This window comes from Benincasa hispida, chromosome 9 (genome assembly GCF_009727055.1).
Source record: "Benincasa hispida cultivar B227 chromosome 9, ASM972705v1, whole genome shotgun sequence".
NCBI lineage: Eukaryota > Viridiplantae > Streptophyta > Magnoliopsida > Cucurbitales > Cucurbitaceae > Benincasa > Benincasa hispida.
This window is the reverse complement of record NC_052357.1, coordinates 13,272,426-13,288,684: the sequence shown is the minus strand read 5'-3', so window position 1 is coordinate 13,288,684 and position 16,259 is coordinate 13,272,426. Positions and strand designations below refer to the sequence as shown.

Below are 16,259 nucleotides of genomic sequence, written 5' to 3'. Positions count from 1 at the left end.
TTAATTCACGTCTAATAAATACGTTTAACTTTATTATATACTTTTTAAAGTTTAACCACATATTATATACAAAATTGATTTGTTTTTTCATTCAAAGTTGCATTAAAGTCGAAAAGTGAAAAAGTGAAGGAAAAAAAAAAAAGTTGTTATTAGTAATATTTTGAGTCAGCCGACCAGCCACAAGTTATAAACGGCGAAAAAGGGCCGACATAAGACTCGCTCAAACCAGTTAATTAATTTTTAACGAATTAAATTGTTAATAAAGAAAAATCCCAAAATTAGCATACTGATTTCAGCTATAAATAATCTGAATTAGCTTCATTATTCCTCAGGCAGCAATCCAACAATCTAAGGCTTCTTCGGTTCGATCGCTCTCATCTCAATCGGAAGTGAGTTTTCTGCCGAAGAAAGCCAATTCAATATAATCAATCTCATCATCCGCCATGGAAATGAAGAAGATCGCTTGCGCCGCCCTCTTTGCCGCCGCCGCCGTCAGCTCCGCTGTGGCTGCCGATGAGTCTCTTTCTCCCGCCGCTGCCCCGGGGCCGAGCAGCGCCGCCTCCGCCGCTCTCCCCGCCCTCGGATCCCTTGTCGGTGCCTCACTTGTTACCTTCGTTGCCTACTTCTTGAACTGAAGCCCCGCCTGAGAAGGAAATTTTAAGTTTATTATTATTTTTCGCTTTTTTTATGTGTTTGGTTTTTACGATTTCCATGGAGGATGTGATTTGACGTCATATATGAATGAAAAATAAGAAGAAAAAAAAAAGAATCCGGATTCATTATATTATAAATTTTTACAAATTCTGTCCTTTTAGTCTGCATTCTAATTTAATATTCACATATTTTAATTACTTAAAAAATAAAAAGAATATCCATTATAACAAAATTTAAGGTTTAAATTGATATATTTATGAAAATATAATCGTGAACGTTTAGGGTTTAAATTTATAATTATTTGTTTGAGGATACAATTTCAAAAGTTTGGTCTAAATTGATAAAACCCAAAATTCAAAAGAAAGTTTTTTATACCTTATAATTTAAAACAATTTAGCCCTAAAATAAAAGTTCGTACCGAAGTATGATCTGATCAGTTTATTCATCTAAAAAAATGATATCATATAATAATTTTTATAATAGGAATTAAATTATTACATAGCTAAAAATAAACATAATAATGTGTGTAAACAATTTGTACAGTATGATATGATCAGTTTATTCATCTAAAAAAATATCATATAATAATTTTTATAATAGGAATTAAATTATTACATAGCTCAAAATGAACATCATAATGTGTGTAAAAAGTTTGTACCGAAGTAATGATATGATCAGTTTATTCATCTAAAAAAATATCATATAATAATTTTTATAATAGGAATTAAATTATTACATAGCTCAAAATGAACATCATAATATGTGTATTCTTTTTTCTTCTAATCTATGAGACAAGTACATTTGTTTAATAGAAGTAGAATTTTTTTTTCCTCATATATGATTTTTTAAGCATTTTAATATAATAATTATATTTTTATAAAAGAAAATTGTTTTAAATGATAAAACTATTGAAAATATTTATAAATAATAGTAAAAAATCACATATGGTTTAAAATCTATTTAAATTTATTTATTTTTTTTTATTTGAAAACAACTATTTTATAAAATTATTACGAATAAAATAGTAGTCATCCTTGAAAAAAAAAAAAAAAAAGTTATTTTAGAACCAGTTTATAAAATTAAAATATAACATACGTAAACAGTTAACAATACATAAAAATTCCTCTGGAAAAAAGGAAAAATTTTCCATTTAAAAAAGGAAAGCAAAAAGAAGAAAAGAAAATATTATAAATGTAATATATATTATAATATACTATTTAATGTAGATATCTATAACCATTTCGTGGTATAACTTGCACTCTATTAAATTCTATATCTTACAATAATAGAGTAAGAAAATATAGTATATATACATTGCTATAAAAACATTTCATAGTCTTGGTGATTAAGACTATTGTTAATGAATAATAACTTGTCCATAATGCTATCTTTATCATATAATTTCTTCTTTTTTAGTGTTATCTTTACCATATAACAATTTTTTATTAATGCTATATTTAATATATAATGACATTTTCTTAATACCATTATTATATCCTAGATTTAATTTTATGCTACAACAAACTTATATATCAAAATTTCATAATCAAATTACATTAGAATTATTTATTTTTAGCTAAATACACACATGAAATACTTGGTAATACATCAAATATCATGACTTCCTTTACTAATAAAAATTTGTAATCCATTTGTACATTATAGAATATTGAAATTATCCAACAATAAAAGTATACAAAATATAATTTGCAACTATATAAGTTCACAAAATACAAAATTTACAAGTTCAAAATTATAGATTATGGAGAAAGAGTTTTGAGTTGTGGAGTTGTAGAGTTGGATGAAGTGAAAGTTAGATCCCATCGAGAAAGCAACGTCAAAAGAAGTCGGGGGTTGGCCAACCAACTGCATTCTTAGTTGTTTCAGTGAGAACTCCTGTTCCTAGAACAGAGAAGAGAATACCTGTAGTGATCCATATTGGAAGTTCAGCAACAAATTAAGCTTAAATGAAAACAAAAATTCATTCAGTTTTTGAAGCATAATCACCTAAAATAGCATCATGAAGATCATAGGCATCTCTTCTACGCATATACACCAAGCAGAAAGATTGCAATTGGCAACACAACTGCATACAACTAACACCATGCAATACACAAAAAAATTATCAGCCCTCTCTTTTTTTCCTCAAAAGGATGCAATGCCGATTTTGTTTTTAGTTTGTTTTATCTAAATCCAAATATCTTTGTAATTAGAAGCACGAACACACAAATACGACCCATAGATACGTCAAGTTAATTAAACTATGTATCATTTTATTCAAGAAAAAATTCAAAAGTTGATGAATTTATACATTTGTTGATGGATTTTGCTGTAAAAATTTATTAATTCTTTGGAAAATTACCTCTTTGGTCTCTAGGTTCTCGATATAACCTAGAGACCAAAGAATTAATAGATTTTTACAGCTTAAATGGCTTATTCTCAATCGTGATCATCCAGGCACATGGAAAGAATCAATAGCTAAAAGGTACATATTTCTTGTAGTAAAGAATCAATAGGTAATGAAGCAACAATGTCATTTGTTGAATGGATAGATATACTAGATGTTATAAGTCATATTAATGTTAAACAAGATTTCATAAACATCAAATCTTTGCTGACTAGAAACATAATAACAAGATACAATATAGGCACTAAACAATGATAGGTAACAAGATTTCACTATGATGTTTTTAGTAACCTTTCAAGATTTCACTGTGATGTTTTTAGGAAAGCTGTTTTTAAGGGCAGGTGATAATAAGAAAACTATTTGAATGTTATAAGGATATTGAGGGTATGTTAGTAAATTGGCTAAGGAGTTCTTCTCTTTAGAAGATCTTCAAATTTTGCTAAAACGAGATTGCAACATTCAAATTATTAGTCCATAATACTTCTAATTGATTGGTTTTCCAAAAAGTTACATAGCAACAAAGGGTTAAAATTCAAAGCTTCAGTTCAAAGTGAAGAGATTACTAAAATTAAAAAGATCAAATTGGAGGGCAATAAACAAATCAAATACAAACCTTTGAATAGAGATCAAACAAGATCCATAGCAGAAAGTATAGAAAAAGAAAAATAAATTGGGTTGGATTGTAGGTTCCCTCAAATACTTCACCTACAACAATGAAGAAAAACGAGAATCAAAGCTTAATCGTTGACTAAAAAACTCCAAGAACATTGTTCGGAAAGGGAAATCAATGAGTAGGAAGACGAACCATGGTGACAACGACAACTTCAAGCTCTGAAGAAAATTTTGGGTTTTAGTGAACAGAAGAAGGGAAATGCATTATTTTTTTTTTCCCAATAGGTGGTCTACAGAGATTTTTTTTGAAATTGTGTCGTCGTTGGTTCTTCGTACCGCCTATAGATGAACCAACAAGGAAATTACGAGATGGAATGGAAAAAAGTAAAGGGAAACAGAAGAAAGAGAAGTATCAGATGTCCTAAATGTGGGAAATTTGTACGGATGACCCAATTTTTGGTCAAATGACCAATTTTTAAAAAATAATGTCAATTGACCCTTTGCTTACGTCATCACGGTACGAGATTATATGAATTACCCCTGATAACCGTCTCGCTCTCGCTACTTGGACCTCGCTCTCGCTGTCTGTTTATCTTCCATCGTGATGTGATTGTTTGTCACTGTACGATTGATTTGCAATTTTCACGAAATCTGTCTACAACTTAATCGTTAACACACAACAAAATATGTAATGGTGAATTCTTTAAAATCTAAACTTCATTTGAACAGTCATTTTGTTGAACGGAGATTTATTGAACGAGGTTTTCCAGAGCGGAGTTTTTCGGAACCAAATGGAGTTTTCAGAACAGGTTTTTCATAAGGGAACAGACTTTTCTTGAACTTGGTTTCATTGGTGTTTGTAGAAACGTGGTCTCAAGAAAGGTATGTAAATAGACATTGTAAATAGCATAACGAAAGGGGTGTGAGAAAGAGCGACAATGAGAAAGGTGGAGAGAGAGAGCGACAGCGAGAAAGGTGGAAAGAGCGACATTGAGCAATAGGGAGAGAGTGAGATTGAGCGGCAGCGTAAGAGCGAGAGCACTTGGGAGTGACAGTGAGAGAGATTCATGTGTATTACTATCTGCTTAATAAAAAATGTTCTCTTGCTTTGTAGGATGACAAAAAAGTGTGTACTAATTCAATACAGAGGTCATTGGGATGAAAACCAAAATTTGTATGTTGGAGGCGAGCTAACATGAATCGTTGTACCTATTACCTTGAACCTTGAAGTATGAAGAACTTAAAGCTTACATTTACAGGGTTGCAAATGTAAGTTGCTTAGAGTTTGATGTTGTTATAAGAGTTAAATATAAGCTTGACTTTGAAGCCCTTCTATAGTACATACGGAATGACGGTGATGTTTGCTTCCTTCTTCCGGGGCGATTTTTCTGTTAGATTTTATGTCCTAAAAACTCGCAGTTTGTAAATAATAAACATTTTCTATTATATACTTGTTATTGATCTCATAAATTGTATGAAAGTCTAAATCCAATAAAATAAGACTCATGACTATTGTATGAGTATGTGAACTTTATGTGGAGACATAAGAGTGGACCGGGTTCGAGTAAATAGTCAAAATGATCTATGGTATATGAATGAGGTTGGGTACCTTATTTTGGTAACACCATTGAATACGCCCTACTATATAGTAAGTGTTACATACGATGTGATCCTAATTCGTACATGTTGTGATATGAGGAGTGAGGGCTTCCTATGCAATGACTTTGCACAAGATCATGACCAAGAAATAAGTCACTCTTACTTTATAATGTTGTTTACTGTTTAAGATGGACTATTTCACCTAGATGACCTAGGTAACTCGATCTTAATCCTGAGCTAACTATGAACTCCTGTTTATTCAGGATTGCCCTTAGATTTGCATAGTTGAGGGTTGGCTCAACAACACGGGCTCAATAAGACTCCCATTTCAGGGGTAAGATCGGATAGATAGCTGGGGACATAGGGTGCAAAACGGAGTTCACGCCTACCAGATTTAGGGATAGGAGAAAGGTTGTTCTTTCAAGTACTAAATCCAGGTCTTGAACAAGGGGCCCCAACTTCTCACTAGACTGAGAGAGTTTGGTTTAGTGATTGGATCACAAACCAGTTGTTCATTAGAGGATCAATAGGGACTTGAGGAATAAGACGTAATCTCGGGGGTAAAACAGATATTTGACCCAACCGTTATTACGAACAAACTGTGAAGGGTCAACTTGCTGATTATGGTTAAATCATGTGGACATAATTTTTTTGAGGAAGAGTGATTTAAAAATGAGATTGTCTATTCTGTGCATAAACAATAATTTTGAATATAAGGTAAGGAAGTCAACGAAATCTTTGTCTACTATTAAATGTATAGAGGATAATTGTAAGTGGAGCCTTCGTTTAGTGAAAATTCCAGGATGTGACATATTTAAGATCACGAAGTATATGCGGTCGCACACACGTTCTATTGAAATTTTAAATAGACAAGCAACAGCTGCGGTAGTTGGTGAACTAATCAAAGACAAGTTTACAGGCATAAGACGTGTTTATAAACCTCGTCATATCGTTGAGGACATGAAGAAAGAGTACGACGTAAACATAAGTTACGATAAGGCGTGGCATGCAAGGGAAACCACTTATATCTAATTTCCTCCAAAATAATGCATCACATACATTTAGTCAATTATATCATATATAATTGAACTCCCTCTTGTCAATTTGAACATTTCAAACTGACCCAAACACCGACTCTCGACTTTATCCAATCTACCTTGGGGACCTAATGGACCTGTGGCTCGAAGCTCCAACGATACGTGAATAGCTGACTAAACTCTTTAGCCACGAGATCCGCCATCTATTAACTGCCAAACATTCCACTAAAGACCAACAACTGAACTCTTTTTACCACAGATATATTTCTGTGTCCATCGAATATAACCAATCATGAGTACGATGACCCTTTACAGATGCTCGTAAGTACCGCTGGGCCAATTTACCATTTTGCTCCTGTAGTTACATGTCACTCCTTAAGTACCACTGATTCCTTTAATGAAAAATACAACATAGTCCAACTATGTCTGAACACCTCTCGGGCCAATAGAAGGTGTGTGGCGCCACATCGTTCAAGCCCTGAAATCAGTCCTTAAGGGAGCTGTCTATCTATTTACCCCTGCTTCGGGGAAGGACTGAATTCCATCTTGTGTAGTTGAGTTCTCAACTCCCAAATCAGGCAAATCTCCAAAATGGTAGGTTTGAATCGGCGATCTGGCCACTCGCACCCATACAAATCAAAGGACCGCCCTCAATGGCAGGAGTTTCTAACTCACTCAGGATTGAAGTCATATTACCTATGGTCATCCTAGTGAAGTGAAGTCTTTGTCATGAACGGTGTTATATAACGAGACGTCAACACTTTGTGTTCAGGTCTTATACAAACTCTTTGTATAGGACGCCCCCGCTCGCATGTCCCCTACACAAATGATCAGAATCAGACCATCTGTGACAAGTCACAATACTTGTGACCATTCTACAAAGTGGGCTGCATCCGTAGCATTACCAGGATAAGGTTTCCCTCCTATATTCATATACTACAGACCATTTTGGTTATCACTCAAGACATGATCCACTTGTATGCACCACATACATGCTTAAGTTACATACAGATAACTAGGAATTTTATATTTATTAGTTTGTGGTAAAGCAAATAAAATATACAACTGAGCAAAAAACAAGATATGAAGTAAATATCATATATTATACAACATAAGCGTTCGTACAAACTGTTTACAAACTACAGGACACGAGACTTTAGGACATCAACCCTAACAATCTCCCACTTGTCCTAAAGCAAAATGGGGTGTACATAAAACTAGTAGACCCATGGTCCGTAGGTAACCCTCAAACACGATAGCCGTGAGAGCCTTCGTAAACAGGTCAGCAACATTATGCTCCAAAGCTATCTTTGTGACGATCATGTCTCCTCGATGCACTATCTCGCAGATTAAATGATACTTCCGCTCTATGTATTTGTCATGCCTGTGACTCCTCGACTCCTTGGAATTCGCCACTACCCTACTATTGTCGTAATAAAGCGTAATGGACCTAGACATATCTGGAACAACTTCTAGTTCTGTCAAGAACTTCCTGAGCTAGACGACCAACTTAGTAGCTTCCCAAGCCGCTAGGTACTCCGCCTCCATAGTGGAGTCGGCGATGCACCCCTACTTAGTGATTCACCACACTAAAACTCCTCCGTTAATAGTAAAGACTAACCCTGATGTGGACTTGTGAGAGTTTTTATCAGTCTGAAAGTCAGAATCCATGTATTCAGTAAGGATCAAATCCCTAGAACCATACACGAGCATGTAGTCCCTCGTTCTCTGAAGATACTTGAGGATGTTCTTCACTGCGGTCCAGTGACCCTGGCCTGGGTTAGACTGATACCTACTGACTATGCCCACGATGTAGCAGATGTCTAGACGAGTACAGAGTATCAAGTACATCAAACTGCCAACGGCAGACACATATGGGACCCGTCTCATCTCTTCAACCTCTTGAGGCGTCTTAGGACACGTCCTTAAACAAAGTGACTCCATGTCTGAACGGAAGTAGGCCCCTCTTGGAGTCCTGCATCGAGTACTTGAGCTACATCTTGTCAATGTACGATGCTTGAGACAGTGCTAGCACTTTGTTCTTATGATCCCGAAAGATCTGTATACCTAGAACAAACTGAGCCTCTCCTAATTTTTTTCATTTGGAATTGGGTCACTAACCAGTTCTTAATTGCAGTCCATAGACCTACATCATTCCCAATTAGTAGTATATCGTCTACATGAAACACTAAGAGGACTACTGAAGCGATGATGATCTTCTTGTAGACACAAGGTTTATCAACGTTTTGGTCAAAGCCATACGACTTGATCACAGTATCAAACCGTATGTTCCAAGATCTAGATGCCTATTTCAGCCCGTAAATGGACCAATTCAGCTTGCAAACTTTTGCTACCTTGAGCTATGAATCACTCGGGTTGCACCATATAAATGGTCTACTCAAGATTACCATTCATAAAGGTCACCTTGATGTCCATTTGCTAGATCTCATAATTATAATAAGCTGCAATGGACAGGAGGATGCAGATCGACTTTAACATGGCAACAGGCGAGAAAGTCTCCTCATAGTCGACTCCCTCTACCTGGGTATAACCGTTTGCCACAAGTCGAGCCTTGAAGGTTTGTACCTTCCCATTAGCACTCGTTTTGCGCTTGTAGATCCATTTACAACCTATAAGTCTTACCCCATCAGGCTGATCTACAAGATCTCATACTCAGTTGAAGTACATCGACACCATCTCGAGATCCATGGCTTTAACCCATTCATCCTAGTCTACATCCTCCATTGCTATCTGATAAGATAACGGATCTTCAACATCGCCATTTGTTATCATAGCAAGAATTTCCGTGAAATCCAGATAGCGAATGGGTGAGGTCGCAACCCCCCCCACTATGTCAAGGTTCCCTCAACTCTTGAGGTGGAACCGACCTACTAGATGAACTCCCATCAACAACTCTTACTGATGTAGCAGGCTCTTCAACAACTCTTGTTGAAGTTTCAGTAGTTTCATTGAAAAGCTCACACAATGCGACTTTACTTCGTGGACTGTGCTCCCTTATATGATTCTCCTCCAAGAAAGTAGCGTTCGGTGAAACGAACACCCTATTTTCCGTTGGATCATAAAAATAAACCTCTCGTGTACCTTTGGGGTAGTCTACAAAGAGGCATGTCCTCGACCGTGGTTCCAACTTCTTGGGATTAGCCTCAAGCACATGTGCAGGGCAACCCCAAATGCGAAGTGACGTAAACTAGCTTTACGCCTATTCCACAACTCCAGAGGTGTTCTCGTAATACTTTTAGAGGGAACACAGTTGAGTATGTATCTCGCAGTATCCACTGCGAAACCCCAAACGAGTCCGGTAAGGAAGCGTAACTCATCATCAAGCGAACCATGCCCAACAAGGTTCTATTTCTCCTCTTTGCTACACCATTTTGCTAAGGTGTATATGGTATTGAGAGTTGGAAAACGATTCCATGTTCTATCAAATAGTCCTAGAATGCCGAGTCCAAAAACTCTCCACCTCGATCCGATCGAAGTGTTTTAGCCCGTCTATCCAATGCGTTTTCAACTTAGCCTTGAACTCTTTGAACTTTTCAAAGGATTCAGACTTCCGTTGCATAAGATAAATATACCCGTACCTAGAGTAATCATCAGTAAAACTGATAAAATACTCATAGCCACCTCGTGTTTGCCCATTCATAGGACCACAAAAGTCAGAATGTACTAACTCAAGAGGCTCCTTAGCTCTATAACCTTTTCCAGTAAAAGGTTGTTTAGTCATCTTACCTTCAAGGAAAGACTCACACACTAGTAAAGAATTTTCTTCTAACTCACTTAGAAGTCCATTCTTCACCAATCTCTCAATCCTATTGAGATTGATGTGCTCTAAACGTAGATGCCAAAGATGGGCATTTTTTTTGGAGAAATATGTCGATGTTTTGTTTGAGTTACAATAGTTTTAAACAATTCTGTGTTATGGGGGGAATTAACGGCTAAGGGCCTTAGCACATATAAATTAGATTCCATATTTTCAGTACAAATAATAACACCATTTTTATAAATAAACGCTTTATCCACATTAAAAGAGATAGTATATTTATATTGCAATAAACACTTTACAGAAATGAGGTTTCTCTTAAGTTCAGGAACAATATATACATCATTCAAAACTCGAAACCTATTCTGTAAAACTAACTGGAGCCCTCCCAATGTCACAGCTGATACGACGTGCCTGATGCCTACTCGCATCATCATCTCACCAGCCTCTAGCTGTCGCCAAGATCTAATCCCCTGAAAAGAAGAATAAACGTGGTTAGTGACGCTTGGATCAATTATCCAGGCAGAATCATCATTCTCCACTAAACAAGTTTCAAGTACAAGTAAATCATATTTACCTTTATCTGCCTTGGTCTTAGCCTTGACGACCTTCCTCTCTTTCAGATAGCGAGGACAGTTCCTCTTCCAGTGTCCATTTTGATTGCAGTGGAAACAATTTCCCTTTTCAACCGGTAGATGCCTCCTTGGGGTGACAGACGGTGGGTTAGCAGACGCCTTCCCTTTTTCCTTACCACTCTTCTTCTTCTTTCCCTTTGTAGAGTTAGAAGTAGAAGATGCAGACTTCTTCCTAAGGTCGAACCTCTATAGAACATCTTGGAGGATGAAGCAACATTTGCCTCACCCTTCTTCCTCTCTTTACTTTTCAGTAAAGATTGGTAGGTCTACAACTTGTTGAGGAGAGTTGTAAGGTTATATTTCACTTTGTTAAGAATCACATTACTAACAAAGTATAGGAAGTTTTCTAGCAAAGAATGCAAGATTATGCTAACCTGGTTGTCCTCATTGATGGTAGACCGATTCAACTCTGCCACATTGAAGTGGACCATTATGTTAAGCACACGTTCACGAACAGAGGTGCTTTCTTCCATTTTGAAGTTGAATATATATTTAAGAGCCTCATGCATAAGTTGTTCAGACGATTGTTCAAACATCCCTCGCAGGGACACCATGATCTCACGTGCTGAGACCATAGGCTCATGTTTCTTGGCCAAGACTCCAGAAAGACTTGCCAAAATATAGGCTCGGGACTTTTCATTCACCTGGGTCCATCGCTCGTATGCCTCCTGAACATTTCGAGCGACATTTGAAGCTGGAATAGGATGACATACATCCGTAAGAGCGAACATGAGATCCTCGATGATTAGGATCGTCGCGATCATGTGTTTCCATGTCGAGAAATTATTGCCAGTTAATTTTTCGGCGCTTAGCAAAGCTAACCTAGCTGTTGCCATTTTGAAAAAGTTGTTGCTGGAAATACGAACAAAACTTTATTAGATTTTTCTAAACCACATTTAACCAATTAGTTTTGCAAAACAGTTTCAAGTACCCCAGTGAGGCAGGACAAACATCACCGATGAGGTAATCAGATGCTTCTTCGCTAGGATGAGACATTCTCAACCATTAGGTAGAACCAACTCTTGGAATTGAACCTAACAACCACCATTTTTCGGTCCATAACTGTTAACCTTTAACAATTCTGCGTAAGTGTGACTCCTCGCTTTCGGTACCAGAGTCCCACCCTAATGAGCCCACTCTAGGAAAGAAGCAGATTGAGACAAGAGACCAAGTTACCTTATCCTCTTACAGGAGATCAAATAAAGAAACGCGCAATACTGCCATTCTTTAGAAGGACACTCCCAGGGTGCCTCGAGGCGATGCGCAGTAACTTTATTCAACCCAATGAGGGAGACCAAGGGATATATTATTGCACTTCCCGCTTCTACTTACTATGAGCACTCTCTTCATCCACCTTGATATTGACCTACCCAAACACTATCCGTTAGGGGGACACGTCAAAGGTGCCTCGAGGCTAAAGGTAGATCTCACGGTGTGGACTATTTAGGAGATACGTGAAAGTATAAGTGAATCATTTTATGTGCTAAGTACTTCCCACTGAATTTTCTACATAGGGGTTCATTAACCTAGACAATCCGACTGCTGATTTTAATCTAAGTCATCTTTTTAAATTCCCGCTCAAACGTTTGTCTATGAAATATGAACAAGTTCAAGTAGTCACATTTAAACACTTTAATGGACTGTCCTTAACTTGCATGCATGCATAAAATCTATCTAATTCACCTTTCCAGGTAAGTTTCCAGGTAGGGGTGTTACATTTCCCTCAACTTAAATATCCCAGCCTAGATAGAACCTGCCTTAGACAAAAGGTCCCTTATAGATAGATTTGTTACATTTAACCTTTTATTAGTCAATTTAATCCTATTAAACTGATGAAAAAGATTAAAGCCTTAGGGTTGCTAATCATATTAGAATCGTGATCTTAGGTCTATGTGATCCAAGTTTTAAGCATTTTAAAACCATGAATTTAAACCTAAGTGAGCATGCATGTCTTTCTTATTTCTTTTAGTTCTAATTTCTCTATAACTTTTAAAAAGAAACAACCAAAAAACTTTTGCACACAACAATGTGTTTATAACATTTATAAAGTAACCTATGTGTCATGTTTCATGCAATGTCCCGTCATTACTATACATAACTTTTATATAACGCGTAAAATAACCAAACAAACATGCTATCATTCACTCTTATACTATAACAATTATAATATAAAGATGATGTATGTTAATATTTTTTATGCATGCATAAATATAACTCTTATATTATATGATGCATGAGCATGCTCCATAATTAAATCATGCTTCTCTAAATTATAACATTTACAATAAAGAGATGATGCATGACCAATGCATAACCTAAGGTGGCATTTGCTATATACATACCAAATGACATATAATAAACATACATCGCATGTAATAAATTAAGGATTAATGGACCGGAATGAGCCTTTACAAAAAATTGAAATGAAATTACCCTATCTATTACATTTTTCATCGAGCGAATCGATTCACAGGCGAACCGGGTCTTGAACCGCTAGGAGAACTCCATCGTGTAGCAAATGCTGAAGGTAGATGACCGTCCAGTGCGCACTAGACGATAGACACAAAAAACTAAACGATCACGTAGACGACAACGAGGCTACGAAGCCTGATTGTCTAGGCGACCGTTTAACGCGGCGAAAGGTAAATGATTTACCGTGCGTTACTAAGCGATCGTTTAGTCAGTTACTAAGCGATCGTTTAGTCAGTTACTAAGCGATGAAGCTTGCTGAGCTAAACGATAGTCTAGTGCGTGCACACATTAAACGATACATGAGCATCCCATCATCTAGACGACCCGATACTCAAAGATCGCTTACCCATCGTCTACACGAAACGATTAACCCTTGATTGTCTCATTCCTTGAAGAACTGCAACCCTTGCTCCGATCTTCTTCACGAATGACTCAATACTCAAACAGACTTTGAATTACAAACTCGATAACGATTATTAATATCTAAAAATGTAGGGGCCTTTACAAACAATCGAAAATATAAAAGAATTAAATCAAATTGAGGCTAACATCCACGAAAACATCCATTAATCCGCACATCCAACAATTTAATGATTAAACGGAGTAGATATGCATCCACCAAGAATGTATATGTAATTCCTTGCAACAATGAAATTGGAATATCAGAACCTGAATCTGATACCAATTTAAGGAACTCTTAACGAAAAGTATCCATGAGCGCGTTCGGATCTTTCCGATTTCATTACGACCAAAATTACCACACACACATTCTATCAAACAGTTATGCAATTTACACTAATTAAGGGCATGCTTTGAACAATAAAAATACAAAGGAAAGAGTTCTCATACCAGTTGAACCCTTTTCAAACTTTGAACTCAGACGCAGTGGAAGAACCTCCACTCGCAGTCTATTGCCTTGCAAACCAGTCGACTATAGTAGCATGATCGTCTACACGAACGACAGCAACACGAACAGTCACGAACAAGTGAACAACAGTGGGAACGACACCACCAAATGGAGCCCTGGTATTCTCCGATTGAGAATCCAAAGTGTGGTCTTTGGTGAATTTGGAAGAGGTCGGAGGGAAGATAAATCGTGTAGACGATAAGCAAGTGGGAGAGAAAGAGCTATCATATAGTTGTGTGCTTATCGTTTAGAAGAACCTACACGATCGTGTAGGTTTTATTAAGTGATCGTTTAATAAATGGTAGATGATCATTTAAAAAACGCGACACACTATACGACGTTTAAGGACGAGCATGCGATCGTTTAAGCACTGGTGTGCGATCGTTTAGGTGATGAGCAACTATCGTATATACTCTCAAGCTAGGCGATCATTACGTTTCCACACCGATTGCAAATTTTCAAACTTTTTACAAAATGAAACAAATTTTCATTTTATTCTTCGGTTACAATAATCGACTTCGTATTCTCCCACTAACGCACGTTCGAGGAGAGGTTTTTGGCCAATTATCATATGTGAATACGAGTCATGATGATATAGGTGTAGACAGACAATACGAGGCATCATATGAGCTTAATCGAGAAGAGGGTGATATTCCATTTTCTATGAACACTCAACCATCAACATTATCAATAGGCAATGATAACATTCATGCAGTGGACTTGGAAAGAAAAACTCAATGTAACGGACCTGTGCTTGGTAATGAGAGATCAACAGACTTGAATTTTATGGATTGTGGTTCTTCAGAAGAGCGTGATCTTATCGTGGTTGATAATGAAAGATCAGTAGGATTGAATTCTATGGACTGTGGTCCTTCAGAGGTGAATAGACCTACAGTGGCTGTTACTGAGAGATCAACAGGATTGAATTCCATGTCTTCATATTGTAAAGGGGAATTGACTATGCCTGACACTTCTTCATCTGAGACAGATATTGAAGTTGGTCAATTTTTTTGAGTAAGAGTGATTTAAAAATGAGATTGTCTATTCTGTGCATAAACAATAATTTTGAATATAAGGTAAAGAAGTCAACTAAGTCTTTGTTTACTGTTAAATGTATAGAGGATAATTGTAAGTGGAGCCTTCATGCAGTGAAAATTCCAGGATGTGACATATTTAAGATCACGAAGTATATGCAGTCGCACACACATTCTATTGGAATTTTAAATAGACAAGCAACGGCTGCGGTAGTTGGTGAACTAATCAAAGACAAGTTTACAGGCATAGGACGTGTTTATAAACCTCATCACATCGTTGAGGACATGAAGAAAGAGTTGTCGTAAACATAAGTTATGATAAGGCGTGTCGTGCAAGGGAAACCACTTATGCTCTCGCTAGGGGTACTCTAGAAGAGTCGTACGCTGTTTTACATGCATATGGTGAAGCGTTAAAAATGGAGAATCCAGGTACAAGGTTTGTAATCGAACTTGAAAATGATGTCCATTTCAAGTACATGTTTATGGCATTAGAACTTGTATTAGAGGTTTTTCAAGTTGTCGGTCTGTGATAATTGTTGATGGATCGCATCTAAGAGGAAAATACAAAGAGACCATGTTGGTCGGCATCTCTATGAATGGCAACAACCAGATTTACCCACTAGCATATGTCATAGTGGACAATGAAACTGATCGAGCTTGGAAGTGGTTTATGTCGAACTTGAAGTGTGCCATTGAAGAACTCCTTAACTTGGTGTTCGTGTCCGATCGAGCGGTATCTATTGGCAATGCCATTCATGTAGTTTTTCTCACAATATTTCATGGATTGTGCACCTACCACCTAGAAAATAATATTCTTTCCAACTTTAAGGATAGCACGATTGTTGGGATGTTCAAGGATGCAGTCAGGGCATTTCGCATGTCAAAGTTCCAAGCACACTGGGACCAACTACGTACTTTTCGAAATGGTGCAGTATCAAAATATTTGGAGGATATTGGTCTTGAAAGGTGGGCGCGTGTTTACCAAAGAGAACGAAGATGCGATAACATGACGTCCAATTGTGCCGAGTGTTTCAATTCATTGACCAAAGAATATCGACAGTTGCCCAAAATGTGCTTGTTGGAACATGTTCGAGGCCTCATCCAGTCATGGTTTTATGAACAAA

General features: G+C 36.8%; 1 protein-coding gene across 1 annotated transcript; it reads left to right on the top strand.

Annotated features, from left to right (window-relative positions):
- The first annotated feature begins 297 nt into the window (after window positions 1-297).
- On the top strand, window positions 298-766 carry LOC120086758 (arabinogalactan protein 23-like). Its single transcript, XM_039043545.1, has one exon. The coding sequence runs from the start codon at window positions 444-446 to the stop codon at window positions 633-635; it is 192 nt and encodes a 63-aa protein (XP_038899473.1). The 5' UTR covers window positions 298-443; the 3' UTR covers window positions 636-766.
- The last annotated feature ends 15,493 nt before the right edge of the window (window positions 767-16,259 follow it).